Source organism: Danio aesculapii, chromosome 4 (genome assembly GCF_903798145.1).
Source record: "Danio aesculapii chromosome 4, fDanAes4.1, whole genome shotgun sequence".
Lineage (NCBI taxonomy): Eukaryota > Metazoa > Chordata > Actinopteri > Cypriniformes > Danionidae > Danio > Danio aesculapii.
Genome location: NC_079438.1, coordinates 38,626,487 through 38,648,249, shown reverse-complemented (window position 1 = coordinate 38,648,249; position 21,763 = coordinate 38,626,487). Strand labels below are relative to the sequence as shown.

Here is a 21,763-nt window from a genome sequence, read left to right as displayed (position 1 = left end):
CGGACCTACTGGGCTGTAATGGCCCGTTTCCACAGAGGTATAGTACGGTACAAGTCGGTACAGGTCACCTTATTCAGGCTTGCATTTCCACTGCCAAAAGGGTACCCTTTTAGTTGGCGTGGTGTACGACAGAAAGTTTCAGACAATGTCTTTTTTACTCGAGAAAATGTCTACAGTAAAGCTGTACGGGTCTTTTACACAGTATCATAAGAGAAGCACTTCTCAGAAAACAGATGCTTTATAGACATAAAAACTTCTGTATAAATGTTCATTACTAACCTTTCTATAAACAGGATTTGATCATAACTGCAGAACAATGATAATGTGAAATAGCCTACTGTAACGTCTGCGATTATATAAAATACATTAATAACTGCAACATATATGAACACATACAGACCTTTACAGTCTTCGATATGTTACCAATTACAGAAAAACTACACACAGTATACATTTAGTCCTTATTTGCGCTCAAAAACAACACGAAATATAGCCCACAGTCAAAGCAAACCTCTCATCTATGTCTGTAATCTTCAGCAGCAAGTGTAGCCTCTGTTAGAATGTAATTCCATCATTCTGAGTTCATAATAGTCCAAAAGCTGATGATAATAGTTAAACATGGCAGTTTGTTCATGTTTTAGGTTGCAGAAAGCATCATTTGCTGCTGTTTTTTCCAGCTTTTTCTTTGTTTTTTCGCACTTCACTTTCGCATTTGTCCCTTTCTGAATGGATCAGATATTAGAAATGCTTCAATGATCACGCACACCTTATTAATTTGAGCTCAAGAAGTTATTTCAAATATAGACACTAGGCGAGCTTTCTGGAGAAAGTGAAACCACTCGCACTTTTAGACGGGGTCGTAAAACAACAACAGGACATCGCAGATTTTGTTCTTCTTGGCTTCGTGGCTGTTCATTCAAGAGGACAACAAGGTTTTTTTGAGCTCAGGTCGACCATGGCTTCTTATCCTATGTATATATTACTATGGTGTAATGTCTCGGCTGTGTTTTTAAAAATGGCGGTTCCTTTTATTTTTATTCTCCTGCTTCTGCAAGTGACGTACCTCTGTAAAGCAATAGCGTTCAGCTAGTTACTCTTTGCAAGTACCCTTCGCTTTTAGGTACCTTTTGATAGTGGTAATGGCCATAAAAGTGTACAGAACCGAACTGTACCGTACTGTACCATACCACTCTATGCAAATGGCCATATGACTCAGTGATACTGTGTCTCCAGGTGATGATGTCGCTTAGATGGAGGCAGGTCCGGGCCATTGACTGAATGGGTTTTGTAAATGCTATAAAAAATGTTTTGCAAATATGAACAGTGTTTTTTTTTCATTGCAAATTTTTATTTTATTTATTTATTTTTTGCGCTGCTTGATTTTTATTTGGGCGACGCGGTGGCGCAATATGGAGTGCTGTCACCTCACTGCAAGAAGGTCACTGGTTCGAGCCTCGCCTGGGTCAGTTGGCGTTTCTGTGTGGAGTTTGCATGGTCTCCCCATGTTCGCGTGGGTTTCCTCTGGGTGCTCCGGTTTCCCCCACAGTCCAAAGACATGCGCTATAGGTGAATTGGGTCAGCTAAACTGTCTGTAGCGTATGTGTGTGAATGAGTGTGTATGGGTGTTTCCCAGAGATGGGTTGCAGCTGGAAGGGCATCTGCTGCATAAAACAAGTGCTGGAGAAGTTGGCGGTTCATTCCGCTGTGGCAACCCCAGATTAATAAAAGAAAATGAATAAATGAATGAATGAATAAAAATAGATATGATTGTGGAAAAAGATATTTCTCAGCTTTTGCATTTGAACCAAAAAAGTGACATGTACAAAAATCATTCATACCCTTTGCAAACTGTCACAGTCTGTGGGAAAATCCTATTGTTTAAGAAATCAATTTTTGGGGAAACATTTGAAACTACTTTTGAATTTGATCATATAAATAACTTTTTTGAATTATATTTTTATTTTATATTTTTAGTTTGAGTCTTTAAAGTATCTTTCTTATGCACTTGTTTGAGTTCTTTTAGTTAAGCTAATTGAAAGTGGCAAATGTTTTTTTTAGTATTAATAAAATGTTTGCTTGTAATGTTTATCAAATGCATTATTATTATTATTTTAAGTGACCTAAATAATCTTAGATTTATGGTTTTTGTTTATTTATTGTAGCTATTTATCATAGCCCTGTATAATGTAATACACAGCACACATTGGTAATGTTAAATTTCAGAAAGAGAGACAAACATTTTGACCTCCCTGAGTACAAACGTGTCCACACAGAGAGATTGTCATAAAGCTCAAAACAGTGGATTAGTGTGAGCACTAAATGCCTGGCTGAGGTCTATTTATCTGCTGTACGGCATGTGAAATCTGTCCAGCCTATGATGGGATTATCCACCTAGAAATCTGTTATCTATTACACCGTGTTATGTGGGATAACAAGGCCTGCAATCTGTTTCTCATATAGACCTGCTGACCTGTTCTCCTCCTTTTACACACCCTAACTTTGAAACTTCTTTTCAACTCATTTTAACAGCAAATATCCAAGGACTCACAACACTACAGATGTGAGCAATTCAACCATATTGCCCTTGGTTTGTGACTGCAACTATAAAAATAATTTATTTGGTCTACCGTTAATGCTTTTCTTAATTTAAGATCTTCTGTAATCTTTAAAATAATTCCAAGGATCTTCATTTGTAAGAGATATGTAATCATTTAGGATTGCAGTTTCACCATCTGTCCCACTAGGGGCATGAGTGGCCTTAATTTTCACCAAGACACCTATGGTCCTTCAGTGTCTCAACATCTTTTATGAGATTTTACAACTCAAAACGAAGTAACATTTCATATAAGTCTCTTTCTGCATAAGCATGTATCTCAAGAATGCATTCAACAAGCTATTGACCAGCAGTTTGTTAAAAGAGTAGTTTTTAAGGAAGCTCTGATGTTTGCTCTTTCCCTTGCAAGCTATGTTGTCATTTAATCCATACACTGTATTTTTTCATACAACTAATATCAGTTCAGAGACCCAGGCAGTCACATTTAAATCACATTAAGGGTCACAAATTAAAATTCACACAATAAGACTTTTAAGATAATCCTAGCAGTTTTACTGATCCACTCATACGATTACCAAAACACACTTTGATCAATATGTTTACAAAATTAGACTGTTTATTTTACTGATTAAAGAACTTAGTTCTGTGAGCTTGTTTACAAAAGATTGTCTTTCTATTACCTGTCTAATCTTCTTATATATTTTTGACTCATTAATATGCAATATACTGTAAGCATAATGTGCAGAAATGCAAGTTTGAAAATTATTAGTATCTACTAAGATCTGGTTATCTCTAATCTAAAACTGTAACTTAAAGAATGTCTACTAGTTCAAAAATGTTCTTACAATTAAATATGATAAATTACCTGCCAGTACTGCTATATATAATATATAAGAACTTGTATCTAATGAATAAGTACTAGTAACTAAACAATAAGCTTGGTTACCTGAAGAATAAGCACTAGTAGCAAAGTCCCAGTGAAATCAATATTAAAGTGTTTTTTACTAATATTAAAATGAATCTATAAGATAGTGGGCTGTAAAACTGTGACAACATTCCTGTTTAGAAGATATAAACATTCAAATCTTCAGGTTTGTCCCGTCCATCTAATTGAATCAATGTTTTTTTAAATCACTCCATACTTTTTTTTAATCAAATCTTCTGACCAATCAAATGCTTTCTAGTACTTGATACGTCCCGCTCCCTACAAGGTGCTATTGCTCCATGCTGAAATTGATAGTTTATTCATGTGAAAGAGTATTTAGACTGAGTGTTTGCCCAAACACCTGCACATATAAGAAACTAATAGCCAAGCTATGTTGATCTGAACTCCATATTCAATTTAAAGTGTGCTGTGCACAGCACCTATGTGTATACAGGGAATGAGGAGTTTCAAAATTAAATCAGTAACACACAATGTCCAGTTTTACTTGCAAATTTTTTTTTTAGATTCATGGTGATCATGGTTTATAGATTAAATCTTAAATTGGCTTGCAGCAACTGCTTCTTCCAGATTTTTATACTTCTAGTTAAATAGTGTAAGATGTTTGATCATAGATGTATTCATGTAATTTTGAGCTGTAAAACGATGTAATAGAGGACATATGCCTTACTAAATTCCATATGCTGACTAAACTAAACTCTGTCACAGACTTTGCTTGTCGCATGTTTTCTGCTGGGCACTTGTTTTCATCCTAGGATGTTTTTGAATCTTCTCTAACTTCGCAGTGTTTTTAATCAATGCCCTCCACACTTTAAAAACGTTTTATTTTTAGACAAACGGATAGAAAGATACTGTGGCAGTGCCCATTTTGGACTCTAGAGGGTAGTGCACACCTTACCTTTTGTTTTGTGTGTGAACTACATTTCCTGTAGTCTATTTGTTATCTTGTGTATGCTGTTTATTTCAGCTAGGGGTCCTCATTTAAGTTTCTCGTGTGTTCTGTCTTGTACCGGTTTGTTTTCTCATGTTCTGGTTTCCTGTTTGTTGCCTTGTGTTTATTTTATTGTATGCTTTAAGTGCATTTGTTAATTATTTTTAGTTTTTCACCCTTGTAGAGTTCTTTTATGTTACCTTTTATATTATAGTTAATAAATTACACTTGTGTCTTTATGTGACAGATACATATTGTTCTACAATGTAATTCATTTGACAAAATTTATCCATTTCATTTGAACATTTGAACAACTTTGAACAAATATGTAAATGGAAATCTATAGTTCTGTTGCAAAATTAGACATACAGTAATATGCAGTATGAAGTAATTCTATATTAAATGAAGTAAAATTCTATGAAAACACTATTCTTAATTTTTTTTTTTGGTGGGGCAGCATGATTGTTTTATGTTCAAGCCACTTGCATTTAGTAAAAACTGCTAAGCTAACTTAATTTCTGCTTGTTCTCCCAACACAAATCGATTGCGTGGAACCTGGCATTTTTTACAGTTAATTTATTACAATTAATATTTGAAAAGTATTTTGCATTAAAAAAAATTATAAATAAAAATAGATCCCCTAAGCATTGTATTTCATTCATTCATTTATTATTCAAATCAGTCAGCTATGGTTAGCTAAATATTTACTTATATACCAGCAGACCTGGTCACAGTTATTATGTCTTTTAATGATTTAACAAGGTTCAGGATTTACTCTTTCCCCTAAATCATTGCTGGGGCAGTTTCGATGACACCAGTGAGTAACCATCTGCATACAGTTGTGATTTGAGAATTATAAGAGTTTCAGTTATTTATAATGTACTTGCCTTAATACTGTACATTAATTCAGCAGTTCTGTATAAATAAATTGAGAAGCAAGGATGCATTTTTGTAATCCTATTTTTCAACTAAGGAAAGTTACGTTTGTTAGACAATTGCACATGTTTAATAAACAGTTACTTTTGTAAAATATTAGTAAATGTTGTTGAATTTTTAATGTTTAATCATATTTATGAAATATGGTTTCAATTAGGCGACGCAGTGGCGCAGTAGGTAGTGCTGTCGCCTCACAGCAAGAAGGTCGCTGGTTCGAGCCTCGGCTGGGTCTCTGTGTGGAGTTTGCATGTTTTCCCTGCGTTCGCATGGGTTTCCTCCGGGTGTTCTGGTTTCCCCCACAGTCTAAAAGACATGTGGTTCAGGTGAATTGGGTAGGCTAATCCGTAGTGTCCGTAGTGTATGTGTGTGAATGAGTGTGTGTGGATGTTTCCCAGAGATGGGTTGTGGCTAGAAGGGCATCCGCTGGGTAAAACAAATGCTGGATAAGTTGACGGTTCATTCCGCTGTGGTGACCCCAGACTAAGCTGACAAGAAAATGAATGAATGAATGGTTTCATTTAATTAATTTAAATTGTCTATGCTTTGATGCTTATAGGGATTTATAGTATTAAATAATAAATATTTCAATTCAATGTTGAGTAATTAAATTAACATAATATAATAAAGACTTTAACATAATATAGAAAAGTAATTTAAAAACAGTTGGAATAATCAGTAATTAATTACTTGTTTACAGTAACTTACCCAACAACGCTTATGTTCAACTACAACATCATTTCGTTTCTGTTGTTGCACAGGATGCACAAATTTCAGTTTTGAAATGTAGATTATAATTTTTAGCATTTGCACATAACTTACCAGCCATTTTCAAGTTATTGTCATAGACAACATGCTATAACTGCAAATTATTTTCCATGTAGCCCATTGTAAAACCACTTATCACACATTTATCACAATCACTCCCCTTTCTAACGAAATCTGTTTTGCATTATGGTTATATTGTTACAGCACTCACGTTGTTCTCAAAGATACATTCATTTTTATTCATCTTTGCAAATTTAATTGGGTCATAAAGTAACCACCAGGTTACCAAAAGAGCAAAGAGCATAACTTTTTTAGAAAGTCACAGCAAAAAGTTGAGTAAGTCTTTTTTAAAATATATATTCAAGTGTTTATATAAAAATGTATTAATATGATTTCATATATTCAAATGACCTTAAGAAATGAAGGCATATTAGGCATATTAAAGGCATATAAAATATACTCTAATTAAATAATTGTGTTTAGACAAGGTAATTAGAGATTACCATGACACCAAATGTTGAATTTTATTTTCCTTTTTTTATGTAATTTCCTGTACAAGGTAAACTGTGAACTCGTGCACTATTACTAAGCTGGGTTGTCATCGGATGTTTGATTGCCTTTTCAATATGTTTGCATACATGTTTGCTCTGTTTGTGATTAGTTATTTTTATCGGTGTAATAAGTGAAATATTAATCATTGAAAATTCACACAGCATGGCTGCTTCCTGTCTACTTCATGTCATGACGGTGATCTACTGCTCTTTAAAGATTGAACTTTTAGCTGTCTTCACAGGTGAGTAACTTTAATTTACAGTTTAATATTTTGATAGTGTTTTATAATGACATTTTTAATGATATGAATATTTTGCAGTGATGATTTCCAATGTTTTGTTTATCTCACGAATAATGTTTGTAATTTTACTACTATAAGCAGAATTTGGGGTTGTCAAGTACAGTATAGGTTTTTTCAAGATTCTGAAAGTCTGTGAATCAGTTTTTCACTTCAGTTATACTCTTTCTGTTTACAATCTCAATAATTGACATATATTTTGTGTTATTTACAGGCCTTTAAATCTGGATCAGCTGAGGATTACAGACCTTACAACCTCGTTGAATTACAAGGTTTGAATTAAAACATGTTTGGCTGAAGTTTAAGTTGAAAAAGGTTTACTACAAATTTAATCATGTAAACTTGAAATAAAATTTGATTAAATGATTAAATAGAGGAAATTATATGTAGTTTTAACGTTTATCAAGGTAAATTTAATGTTGACATTTTATTTTCTGTATAAAGATACTTACATCTACAAGTATCATATAATAATGAGAACTTGACAAGTAAGCTAGTTTCAATTTACAAATTTTTACAAATTTTTAATTTTTTGTTTGTTAATTTTTGTTGATAGCCTTGTCCTCCATTTTGGTCTGATCTTCTTTTAATGTTAAAATGGCTTTAGCTGAGAAAATCTGCATTTTTGTCATTCTTCTACAAGGTGAGTGTATTTCTTTCCTTAGTTTCACTAATATAAGGCGTTAAAAAGATATTTGTAAAATGAAGTGAATAGTAAAACATCTCTTGAATATGTTTTTATAGGATTGGTGTGATTTATGGCTATAGTTCTTTCTTTCTTTCTTTCTTTCTTTCTTTCTTTCTTTCTTTCTTTCTTTCTTTCTTTCTTTCTTTCTTTCTTTCTTTCTTTCTTTCTTTCTTTCTTTCTTTCTTTCTTTCTTTCTTTCTTTCTTTCTTTCTTTCTTATTGTCTGGACATAGTATCTGTATTTTTACATATTGAGAACAGTTAACCAGAGGCTATTAGTAGAGTTACATGCAAATCTGATTATCATTGTTTAAAATATTATATTAGAATATGAATATGAAATACCAGGCACTAAAGAGTGAGCACGTTCATGTCTGTAAAAAAGTGCTTGTGCATTTGTTTAAAATGTTTGTATTTGTGGTATTAGGTGTTTGCTGTAGAGATTTCAACATCAGTTTGCCAGAGAAGATTCAAGCTCTCAGTGGATCCTGTGTGATTATAAAGTGCAGATTTGACATTAATGAAACATATGATAAAGACCTCACTGAGAGTAATGCTACAGGATTTTGGTTCAAAAATAGCCATGCAGTTTTTAACTCCAGAGATCCAAAACCTAATCATTTTCAAGGGAAGATGTCTGGAAAACTACAGGAGAAGAACTGCACCACCATCTTTTATAATGTTAGTTCACAACATAGCGGGACATATCTTTTTAGTATTGAGAGTGTTAAACTAAAATACACCTATAAAGATAAATCCTCCTCCCTAAATGTTACTGGTGAGTGATTTGAACTTTTATTTGTAAATTATTTTAAAGATGATTTGCCATGTCATCATTATCCTTTAGCTTTGTTTCTGTGTGTGTTTCAGAGTCTCCAGTGAATCCGCGAGTTGTGCTGTATGAGGATGAGCAGGAGCTGCAGGATCAGCAGGAGGTGTTGGAGGGCAGATCTGTGAGTCTGCGCTGCTCTGCTGAGACTCTCTGCTCTTCTCCTCCAGCAACTCTCACATGGAGCTCCACTGCCAGAATCCCCCTCAGTGAGAGCAGCAAACTACAGGAGCTCATCATCTCTGACCTGAACTTCACTGCTGCTCAGCGGCACCACAGAGTCACTTTCACCTGCTCTATAAGCTACCAGCTGCAGGACAACAACAGAACAGCTCACAGCAGCATCACATTACATGTGCAGTGTAGGACTTTTACTGCCATCTGTTCTCTTCTCCTCCATAAGACACTCATAAATCTAGAGATTTAATATCGTTCTCTCTCTTTTTCAGATGCTCCTCAAATATCCATCTCCTCTAGTTGTACCAGTACTGATGTAACTTTGTGTTTCTGTGAGGTTGATGGGAATCCCTCTCCTGAAGTGGAGTGGCATCTATCTGGGCGTCTCGTCTCGAACTCTTCAAATACATCCATCAGTGAAGAGCGATTGAGCAACACAAGCTTGATGAGCTTCATCTCTCTACATCAGTCTCTCACACACACAAACACTCTGCTGTGTGTCAGTAAAAACACACATGGGTCTGCAAGTCAGCAGCTTCACATGAATTTCATCTCCACAGTGGCTTCGTGTAAATTTCTTTCAGTTGTTTATATAGCAATAAGTCAGCTAGGCATTTCATTGAATTGTCTTGAATTACTCCATCTATTTAGTTAGTTATTTGTCTTCATATTATCACAATAGGTCACAGTATTAATGAAGTATGTTTTATTGATTTAACAGGGTTCAGCACTTACTCCTTCCTAATCGGAGCTGTTGTTGGGGCAGTTTTGGTGATTTTATGTGTCTCAGCACTGCTTTACAAGTGAGTAACTCTTTGATTATTAGGTGTAGGGATGTAAGAGTAACTGGTGGGTGCCTTGATTTCAAAACGACATTAAAAACACTGATTTGATGTCAGTTGACTACTTTGGTGTCAAACTGGACTGGTTGTCCTGTTATCTTCATTTTGCAGTCAACATAGTTTACATGCTTTGTAGGGATGCAAAGTTTAATTTGGAATTAAAGCTTTCAGATGAGTAAAACTTGAATTACATTGTAATACTTTTTATGTTGTTGATCACAAGGGCATCAATGTGAGGATTTCAAATAGACGTCAAAATTTTGACATCAAATCATTAGCATTTTTCACGTGTCTTTTTACATCATACTTAATGTCAATTTGATGTTGTTTTGACATTAAGGTGCCTTCTGAGTAATAGTCAAAATCCAGTGAATGAGGTACAAGCATGTTTTTAATCTTGGATTATATCTGTAGGCGAATCTGCAAGACCAAAATGGGCAGTAAATCTGGATTTATTCAGACTGAAGAGGTATATCAAACACTCAGATTATTATTTCTCAAACATGTCAGCCTTAAAAAACACCAAAACACTTACGAATATTCTGATACATACAGAAACTCACTCTACTGATCATACTGTTCATCTATTAGGCTGTTTCACAGGACAATGACGGAGAGCCGATTTATGTCAATGAAGTCATGATGTCATCAGCCCGAGCTGCCACACTGGGATCTTCTTATAAAACATCTTAAAATGTCTACAGTGAACCAGATTTTTTTGGACACTTAAAAATAGTATATATTTTTATTGTGTTTTCTCTATACTTTCTTTGCTACAGTAGCGTTCAAGATGATTTTTATTTTGAATAAATGACAGTGCCCTTGAAGTTCACACTGTTGACCTTTCAGAGTAACTGCATAAACTATAGACACATTGCTTTAATATTACACACAAAGTTTTACTATATGGGCCAGATTTACTAACAGCTAGCATTAACGCATACCTTGTTTGTCATTAAAATTCTATTGTCTGCATTTTCTGAAGATGGAGGGCAAACTTTGCAGTTAAAAGCCATGCAATTAGTTTTTTTTTTTTAATCTTTTTTACTTATGCATTTCTAGTTTTTAAATAGGAGAGTAATTAAGTCAATCATGCAATACAGCTTGTTATGGTTTGTGGTCGTCGGTTTAATGGTATTTAAAGAAAATTACAGTTCATCCCAAACTGAAAATTCTCTCATAATTTATTCAACCTTCAATTGTCTCAAATCTGTTAGAGCTTCTGTTTACCACAAAAGAAGATATTGTAAAAAAAAAAAAAAATCTGTAACCATCAGCTTCTATAGTATTTGTTTTTCCTGCTATTGATGTCAATGGTTACAGGTTTCAAGCATTTTTTACAATATCTTCTTATGTCCTGAGCAAAAAAAGGACCATTTGAGGAAGAGTAAATGGTGAGTAAATTCTCAGTTTTGGATGTACTATCCCTTTAAATTGCGTAATTGTTACACCCCAAAAATGGCTTTAATCATTTTCCAATTAGACGCAATGTGATAAATGCTGCATAAGGAACAATGCAGAGAAAAGCAGAGGTTGAAAGGAGGACAGAACACATTATATAAACATTAATTCCCTAAAAATAACTTTGTGCTGTTCTTGTTATACTGTATTGGTCAATAAGACTGTAGCCTGAGTCATGCAGCAGTCATCATTAGCTGGAACCATGCAATCTAAAGCTCTTGGTGTCATTTTGATGCTTGGCCAGTCTTTAATTTGCTACGTCTTTGTCTTTTAAACTCTACGTTTTTAGTATTTTCACCTGCAAACATTCCACAGCACTTTTTATTCTAATCGTTTTTTTTTTTAGTCTGGCCCCTAGAATTCTTATCTTTTTCATTATGCTCTTATGCCGTTTATAGCAACGTGCTATCTGTCTTTACAATTAACATCACTCATTATTTTTTATTTACTTTAATAAACTTAAATATTTAAAATCACTGTACTATACTGTATATTTAATTTACTTAAATATTTAAAAACTCTTTTAAAGAGCATGCAGTGTTTCTTTTCTAAATATATTATTTGGCTTTTTTATATTATATATAAGTATATTATTAAATATATTATTTGATCTTTTTTATGTAATCTTTTGGTTGTTTGATGTACACTTGAATCCTTTCACAATTATTCTAATATTTTATTGATTAATGGTTTTGTGGGCATCCGTTGTGTGTTAAGATTCTGCAACAATCAACTTTAAAAAATTTTTACAGTAGATCATGGAAATGAAAAGTTTATTCTAACTGATGGTGACATGTTGAAGCACAAAAAAAATGAACGCATCATGTAGAACAAAGGTCACCAAACTTGTTCCTGGAGGGCCGGTGTCCTGCAGATTTTAGCTCCAACCCTATTCAAACACACCTGAACAAGCTAATCAAGGTCTTAATACGTAGGTATTCTTGAAACACCCAGGCAGGTGTATTAAGGGAAGTTGGAGCTAAAACCTGCAGGGACACCGGCCTTCCAGGACTGAGATTGGTGACCCCTGATGTAGACAGTCTCATATTCAGAATTTTTTTCAGAGCATTTATATGTGCAGAGTAGAAACCAAATAACAAAAAATTTATCTTTGTAAATCAATATTTTTTTATAAATTAAAAAAATATGTTTTACATTCCTGCATTAGCCTATATTGTGCACTATTATTTCCACTGTATAATAAAAAAAATAATAAAAGATTCAGAAAAATGGATATTGTGAAACTTTTTAGGAACCACCAACCAGCATCTATATCATTGAAGTATGATTATGTCATTACATTGAACTGAATGTGTTGAATTTGTGCTAAATGTTGCTTGCAGCCATGTTTAATTTATCATCATCACCATGCTACAGTTTAGTTCCATTACGTCTTTCCAGCTCATTGTAAAAAGGCTTATCACACAAGCAACACATTAAAATGTGCCATTATGTTGACATCATTTGCTTTATGGTTATAACACCGGCTCTTGCTCTCAAAGATACATTCAGTATTTTTCACTTTGCATTTTAATTGATTGTATACACTGTTAAAAAAAATCTGTAATTTTATGGTTTGTTTCTGGCAGCTGGGGTGCCGAAAAAAAAAAACGTAAAATAATAATACAGAAAAAAGAATACAGAAATGTACTGTAAAATAACGGGTTAACTTACAGAAATTCTTAAGGAAATTTCTGTAATTTAATGTCCGTTATTTTACGTTTTTTTTCCGGCACCCCAGCTGCCACAAAAAGGCAATGGACACAGAATAACATAGGTTGCTCAGGTCAAAAAGACAGAGAATCAGGGATAACAGCAACAAACATTTTAAAAGAAAGAGGGATAGACTCTGTTGAACTCATAAAATGCACAGACATACGTTCAACATGTCTACCTCAAGGACCGGTCTTGCAGTTATTTTGTTTGTTTTTTTTTTGCATCCAACCAAACATATGGGAGTTGAATTAAAATAGCTAGATTGACATTTTAATAAATAAAATAAAAAAAGTATAGAAATAAAACGTTAAAGTGTAGAGCTTGTTTGTTTGCATAAATGCATAATTTGAATGGTTTAGAGTAATGGTTGATTTTTATAATTGCCTACAATCTATTCGTATACTTTTATTTATGTATTTATTTATTTTTTTGTTTGGTTGTTGTATTGTTTATTTGTTAGAACTCATATTAAATTGCTACCAACAGCAATTGACAGAATTTCTTTCTTTCATTCCAATTACAACAAATAACTCCTGCAAGTTCTGCAGGAATTATAAAATCCTGCAGGATTTGTCACTTGCATGGATTCACTGTAAAACCTGTAGGAAACTCCTGCACATATCGTCAATGTGTCTTACAGGATTTTATAATTCCTGCAGGACAGCAGCTATCCTGCAGGGGAAAAAATTAAATCCTTTAGGATTCCTGTAAAAAGTACTGCATGATTCTAAAACCTGTAGGAATTTCCTGCACATATTGTCATTTTGTCCTGCAGGATTTCATAATTCCTACAGGATACCAGCAGGTTCCTGCAGAAAAAATGAAAATCCTGCAGGATTCCTGTAGGCTATTTTTGTAAGGGCTGGCACTTTTACACTATAAACATGGTCAAAGTACAGTATCATACATAAATATGTAAACGCATGTTGGCTACAGGAATAGTTTCTAAGAGCTAATTCTATATCATCAGACTGTGGCATTTAGTTACACAAATTTTGTCATGATGGAAATACGTTTGCATATATTGCTCTGTGGTACTTATTGTGTACAGTAAAAGGGGTAGGTGCAATATGTTATATTGACACTGATAGTGTGGTGTCTGTCTTCTTTACACAGCTCTGCTGCTTCCTGTCTACTTCATGACATTACGGTGAACTTCTGCTATTTGTCACTATTCAGAGGATTTATCAAACATTTCTCAACCGTCTTCACTGGTGAGTAGTATTATTTCTGTACTACTAATACAGATGTATTCTGTGCTTACATTATAGTTTTATTATTTTCAGATGTGTCGATTCTATAGTTATTGATTATTTTATTCTGTTCATTCGTCTCTCCATGAAATATGTTTGTAATTGTATTACTTTAATGTATTTATAAGTAGAATTTGTATTTAGCTTGTGCAATGTTTTTTATTTTCTTTGAGAGTGTAAATTACTCATGTTGTATTCAACAGTAAAAACAGTGCTGTCCATTTTTGCTGCACATTTTCTGTAGTTTCTAGGAAATGCTTTGCACGCCTCTGGTGTGATACAGTTATACCTTGTGATTGCATTCCCTGTTATGGACAGGGATGTCAGACTGGGGGTATAGGCAAATATATTAATGTTAATATTATATTAACATCTTGCGGTGTGAATAGATTATTTTTCACCCTCTGAAAATAGGCTATGAGTGAATGAATATATAAAATAGTGAAAATGTATCAGTGTTTAATGAGGTCTTGTGAGGGGACTTGATTGTGTGACAAGGGGGCCCAACATTTGAAGCGTCACTTCTGTCACTGATTTAAAAGGGTGCTTCATAAAGCTTTAGATCTGTTTGTATTTTTTACATTTTTTAAGGAATAAGAACACTTTTTTGGCTTAAGATTATCAAGTTACCAGGCTAATAGCTTATAATAAGTGTAAACATAACGTTTTATTTATGTTAAGGGTGTGTTCATTAAATAAAATGATGGTGGATAGTTTTTACACCAGTAAACATTTATCAAAGTGAGTTTTATATCTAAAGTTATTTTCTATATTAAGTCGCATACAACAAAACTCTGAGTAGTTTAAATTAAGATTGTGAGAGATCGGAAAATAAGACCTGACCCAGTAAAAATATCATATAAAATATCAAGTTCTTTTTAATAAAATTACAACAAGGCAGGATAATGAAATTGGTGATATTTCAATTGCATTTTATTGTCATTCCTTTAATCGTGTTTGCACTGCCTTTACAAAGCTCTGGAGATCAGAAGATATTCTGTACAAAAAGCCCTTAATGTTAAAGGACAAAAATCCCATTGAAAGGTGTATTATAAAAGGTTGTGAATAATCTGCTGGAAACCAGCTTACAAAACCACTGCTTTAGGAAACACTCATTTTTGACTTTAACCTTATCTAATAAACATCCTGTGACTGGCTTTCTCTGTCACAACTAGCCACTGTCTCACATATGAAGCAATATCTTTTTCCTGTGTAAGAAAATGAGATAAAACAGTGTTGTTTTCTCATTCAAGGATGTGCATTAAGGTTGACCTGCACATACTTTCTCTTCTGTAAAGGGAGTTGTAATATTTAAGATATATATTGATCATTTGTTTCTATCCAGAACAACAATTCTATATGTAATTAATGTTTGCATCATTTTTGTGATAAACCTGTTTGTTTGACCTCCATTTAGGTCTGAACTTCTTTTAATTGGAAAATGGGCTTAGCAGAGAAAATCAGCATTATTGTCTTTCTCTTACAAGGTGGGTGTTTTAGCATTAGTGTAATATTTGGCACGGTACTGTACTAGATGAGAAATCTTTGATATCAAATCTGAACTTTAACTTAAGTGCATGCCTTTTTGCAGTGTTTAATGCAAATCTGATTACTATTAGACATTTATTAGAATATTTTATTCAAATTATATACATGTTTATCAATATTCTCTTTTCACTTATACTTTTTAATGTAATGTTTATAATTATGTTTTGAAATAAAATAGAAATTAAGTCTATTTTATATTGAAATGCTAGTTGGCATTTAGTGTTGTTGTTTGTGCGTGTTCTTGTTCATTTCTGTAAAAGGTTTGCGCTTGTGTTGTGTGTTATTAGGTGTTTACTGTAGAGATTATGGCATCTTCTTGACAGACAAGATTGAAGCTCTCAGTGGATCATGTGTGATTATAGAGTGCAGATTTGAGATTGTTCCAGAAATGGATAAACACCTCACTAAAGACAATGCTGTAGGATTTTGGTTCACTGAAAAAAAAAAAGAAGTGTTTCATTCTAAAAATCACAAACCTGATCATTTCGAAGGTACAATGTCTGAAAAACTACATGAGAAGAACTGTACCACTATCTTTTATAATGTTGGTTCAGATCACAATGATAAATTTTACTTCAGAATTGAGAGTACTGTAAATGGTAATGGGCTGAAATACAACTACCTTAAAAATCTATCCACCATAAATGTCGTTGGTGAGTGATTTGAACCTTTAATTTATCTATTATTTTAAATATTTAAAAGTGCATTTGCCATGTCATCATTATCATTTGACTTTATCACTGTGTGTGTTTCAGAGTCTCCGGTGAATCCTCGAGTTGTGCTGTATGTGGATGAGCAGGAGCTGCAGGATCAGCAGGAGGTGTTGGAGGGCAGATCTGTGAGTCTGCGCTGCTCTGCTGAGACTCTCTGCTCTTCTCCTCCAGCAACTCTCACATGGAGTTCCACTGCCAGAATCCCCTTCAGTGAGAGCAGCAAACTACAGGAGCTCATCATCTCTGATCTGAACTTCACTGCTGCTCAGCGGCACCACAGAGCCACTTTCTCCTGCTCTATAAACTACCAGCTGCAGCACAACAACAGAACAGCTCACAGTAGCATCACATTGCATGTGCAGTGTAAGTTATACATATCAATTTGTTCTTGTTATTTATATAATTATGAAATATATTTTTATGTTGTGCATTTGTTTTCCCTCAGATTCCCCTAAAAACACCTTAGTTTCTGTCTCTCCCTCTACATCTGTGTTGGAGGGCCGTTCAGTGACTCTGACCTGCAGCAGTGAAGCAAATCCTGCAGTGCTGAGCTACAGCTGGTCTAGAGAGACTGAAGGACAGTTGGAGATGCTGCAGACTGGAGAAACTCTTACCTTTAATGAGACAACATCATCTCACAGCGGCTTCTACTTCTGTACAGCTCAGAACAGACATGGCAACCAGACGAAAGCAGTGACGCTCGACATCCAGTGTGAGTAATAGCGCAAAATCTCAATCAAAAATCTCTTCTGTATCTGTGGAATACAAAAGTTTATTAATACATTGTTCAACAGCAGTGAATGGGGCTGTCGAACTCCAAAAAAAAGGACTAAAATCTTTAACCTGTTGATAGGTTAATAGTACGTTTCCTTAGTAAATGTGCTATAAATAACTATAATAGATCTAATTGTGTGATTTAATGTTATATTTAGGGTTCTTGGAAGGGATTTCAAGAAATTGTATAGTATACAGCAGTGTTTCCCAACCCTGTTCCTGGAGGCACACCAACAGTACATATTTTGGATGTTGCTTATGTGACCCAGTCATTTCAGGTTTTGGAGTTGATTCTGGTGTGTTTGATTAGGAGGAGGTTGAAAATGTATACTGTTGGTGTGCCTTCAGGAACAGGTTTGGGAAACACTGGTTTTCAGTGTAAAACTGACAATCTCAGAATTCCATCAAACATTTGATGGTTTTACTGAAGTAGCTTATCAGTTTCTCATCAGTTTTTTTATCAGTATACAGGGGTTTTGTATTACTTCTGATGTTTTTAAATTAATCTTTACTGCCTTAATTTAGTGTTTTGTGTTATACAAAAAAATATAACCATAATATAGTTAATTAAATTAATAGATCCAAGCATTCATTTTGCATTCACAACCGTAAAATTAATCAAAAGGATATTTAAACAAGCTCTGTAGGGATTAGCAAAATCCACTGAAAATACTGTGGTAAAACAATATGTAAATATTTAAAGACATAGCATGGAACAATTAAATTTATTGTAGAGATACTTGTCTGGCATGAGACCTACTTTATATTGTCTCAATCAGGCAGTGAATATCATTGATTTTGAACACAAAAAAATGAATTTAAAAGCCGTGAATTTATAATGGCATGATAGTTCAATGTAAGCACCTGGGTGGAGTTATTCAAAAAGAAAACCTCTCTGCAAAAGGTCTATTTCTGATGAGAGACAAGTGTGATGCAGCACAAAAGCAGTGAAACTTTTATTATGTCACAGTATTCTGCTTCCGGTCGTGATAATGCTGTTTGCTGTTTTATTATACTCTATATATTTTAGGGTATTAAAACACACAACATACAACTAATGCGTAAGACATCATTAGCATGGAGACAGGGACAAGGTCTGTGTCACTAGTTTAAATTACTTGTTTCTTTGGAATTAAATTTTTTTTAAAACATTTGGGATAATTTATGTACATAGGTGAGCGAAATATATACAGTAGCTGTTTTAGTTGTGATTTTAGGATTTTTAATACAAAATAGTACATTGTGTTCCTGTAATGCCAGTTATTAAAATGTTCACTTTTTTATTTACAAAGGTAAAATTGTTTGACTGCTGCTTGGATATCACTTAATTTCTTGTCTTTTAGATAAAGCAAGAGTTTCAAATGAACTGTTTTATACTGTTCAAATTTTTACATTTTTATTTATTTATTTATTTATTTATTTATTTATTTACCTTTGCTACGGTCTGATTTTGGGGCATAATATTTTGTTCAGCATTGAACATCATTCCTTCCTCAAAAAAAAGGATAGTAATCTTTACCCCTAAACCTAACCCTTACATTAAGTCATTTCTAAAAATCAGAGGGAATAGATAGTTGAATAATGAATTATTTTAAATGAAGCCTGGTTGTACTGTAAGCCTAAACCTGAAATAAACTCTAAAATCTGATTAGTTAGATTTTGTAAAATTAAGTTTTGTGTGGCTAAAGCATAATCTACTCATCTATTCTATACTCTTCAATACTCCAATAGAAATGTTTCTAAGACAAGTTTCCAGATGTTTTACACTGACCATACTTGAATCTTTCTGCTTTTCAGATGTTCCGCAAATCTCCAGTTCCTCCAGCTGTACTAGTACTGGAGTTACTGAGTGTTTCTGTGAGGTTCATGGGAATCCCTATCCTGAGGTGGAGTGGCATCTTTCTGGACATCTCGTCTCGAACTCCCCAAACACGTTCATCAGTGTGAAGCAATTGACCAGCACAAGCTTGAGGAGCATCATCTCTTTACATCAGTCTCTCACTCACACAAACCCTCTGCTGTGTGTGAGTAAAAATACTCATGGCAATGCAAGTCAACTGTTTTATTTGGTTTTCATCTCTGAAAAAGAATGTAAGTACCAGCTCTACATTATTCTGTTTTAGTTGTACATAATTTAGTTAAGAAACATAATGACATATTTGCTTGGAACAGAGGAAGATTGTATGAACTGTCACTTTTATAGGGTTTAACATTTACTCCCTCATGATTGGAGTTCTTGCTGGAACTTTATTTGTGGTGATCTTGTGGGCCTCAACACTGCTCTGCAAGTAAGTACACATTCTCATCTGCTAAAGTAAAGCTATAGTACAACTTTTCGTTCTTCAGTGTCTTTTAGACAGCATAGGATAATTTGCCGTAATTTGACAGCACTTTAACATGTTCTCTACATTGTAAACTAGACACATCATATTGACAACTTTTTTAAGTTGGATTTTATAAGATACAAATTTATACTAATTAACTAGGACTGTTTGAAATGTGAGTTTGTTTATTTTATGTTGTACAGCAGAACATTATTTATTTTATAATAAAGGGAAAACCAGAAATAGCAGAAAAACAACATTAAGCTACCCATAATACTGTACTGACAATTCCATCAATCAGAGAGCCATAGAAAGTAATGCAGCTTAAAATATCTTAAGCTCCACCCACTTCCAACAAGAGCCAAAACTGAGTCAAAATATTTAAACAGTACGTTAATAATACTAAAATATTTATGTACATATTTTTTTTAATTGTTCAATAAGGTCATAAAGATAAAATACACTTTAAAAGACTAGTTTTATATTTTTCTTTGTTTTTATTTATTTTGTTATTCATGGTGCTTCATGTGTTTGTAGTTTTCCTCTTATTGTTAAGTTCTCGAGCTTGTTGAGTACACAGTCTTTGTCTGTTTTTCATTTTCATCATTCACTAATCATTTGCATTCATTTATAATTACTGTTTGTAATGTTGGGTTTCTTCTTGATGCTGGCTGGGTTCATGGTTTATAACAATTTTACCAATACTTTTTCAAATCTAATGCAGCACATGGGAAAAATACTTTTAAAACCATCACTGCTTGAAAATATTGATGCATATACTCTGATTTTTTAATTATTAAAAGCTAAAACCTATAATATAGTTATATTTCAGTATTAAATAGCAATAAAATTCAAATGTAATAAAATAAAAGTCAGCAATAAAATAAAAGATGAAATATGTAAGGTTATACGTTTGTAATTATGGTTCGTTTTGCAGACGAAACAGGACTCAAAGGGCAGATAAAACTATACTTATTCGGACTGACGCGGTATGTTATATCAAACTCTATTAATTCTCAAACACAAAAAAAACAAACACTTTTTTAAAATACAATACCTCTCCACTTAATGACTTTTCTTGTGCATAAAAGATTATTCTTTGTTCATCCACTAGGCTGATTCAGTCAACAACGGGGAAGAGTCTTTTTATGCCAATAAAGTGATGATGTCATCAGTCGAAGCCCCAACACTAAATCATCGAGAACACCTACAATATTCCACTATTAACTTCATAAACAACAGACCAGAGTCAAACCTTGTCAGAGGAATCTCTTCGCTTACCACAGAGTATGCTGCGATCCAATATTGTAGCCAAAATGTAACAGAAAGTGAAGCAACGAGCAGAGAAGCACCATCGGTGCTGCCAAATAAAGATCCCATTTACCAGGTTCCAAACAAAGCAGCAGATGGAACTAAAAGAAAATAGATTTGAGAGTGCACACAGTACAATATTTCTAAAAACACCTTAATTCATTCAAACAGGGCCTTTAGAGTTTACTTAAATCTATCATTTTTGATCAGCAAACTACAGATGACTGTTTCTTAGTTAGCATTGTTTTTAAATGGTGTCAAGGTGACATTTAAAGTTATTAAGTTCACCCTACTATTCTACAGAGTAATATTCCCTTTAGGAATTTAAATTCTGCTAACCATTTTTCATGAATATCACTTTGTTTAGTAGTTTGCTATCTGAATCCAATTATGTTCAACTTCACATAGAAATGTGTGCTTAGTGATGCTCTTTAAATGTTCAGATATACAGTTGAAGTCAGAATTATTAGCCCTTTCTTTCCCATTTCTTTCCCAAGTGCTATTTATGGTAGAGATTTTTTAATGACTTTTAAACATAATAGTTTTAATAACTAATCTATAATGACCACTTTCTTTTGTTATCACAATTTTGACAGTAGCTTATTTTTGGTTATTTAGCAAGATTATAATTTTATATATTAACTAGTGTTATAATAGTGTTATTATTATACACACGTTATAACTTGTCTAATAAACCTAACTTGCCTTGTTATCTAATCAACCTAGTTAAGCCTTTAATATAATAAACTCGAATCTTGCTAAATAACAACAACAACAACAATAAAAAAATAGCTATTGTCATACTGTAATTGTGCTAATAAAAGAAATTAGTCATTATAGATTAGTTATTAAAACTATTATGTTTAAAAGTCATAAAAAAATCTCTACCATAAATAGCACTTGGGAAAGAAAATATTTCACAGGAGGGCTAATAATAATAACTAAATCTGTATAAGTTGTCGTACTCTTAAGTCCTAAGTTGGTCATATATCTGTTTTGTCTCGATAAGCACTTGTATATTTTATCGATTTCTGCAACATTTGTAATATAAAAAAATTGGAACCCAAAATAAATTAAACGTGTATAAGGTTAATTGTTTTTGAACAAATCTCATCAACATAGAAACATTTGCTGTAGGTTTCAGCATTC

At 33.4% G+C, this 21,763-nt stretch overlaps 1 protein-coding gene across 1 annotated transcript in view; it reads left to right on the top strand.

The window, feature by feature from the left end:
- The first annotated feature begins 7,576 nt into the window (after window positions 1-7,576).
- Window positions 7,577-21,763, top strand: part of LOC130223520 (uncharacterized) — a 40,623-nt gene continuing 26,436 nt past the window's right edge. The window contains 14 exon segments of the mRNA XM_056456362.1: window positions 7,577-7,622; window positions 8,094-8,444; window positions 8,537-8,857; window positions 8,945-9,241; window positions 9,394-9,475; window positions 9,929-9,983; window positions 15,377-15,431; window positions 15,780-16,138; window positions 16,289-16,568; window positions 16,651-16,917; window positions 18,777-19,070; window positions 19,183-19,267; window positions 20,241-20,292; window positions 20,418-20,715. Coding sequence (XP_056312337.1) covers window positions 7,577-7,622; window positions 8,094-8,444; window positions 8,537-8,857; window positions 8,945-9,241; window positions 9,394-9,475; window positions 9,929-9,983; window positions 15,377-15,431; window positions 15,780-16,138; window positions 16,289-16,568; window positions 16,651-16,917; window positions 18,777-19,070; window positions 19,183-19,267; window positions 20,241-20,292; window positions 20,418-20,715 — 2,842 coding nt within the window.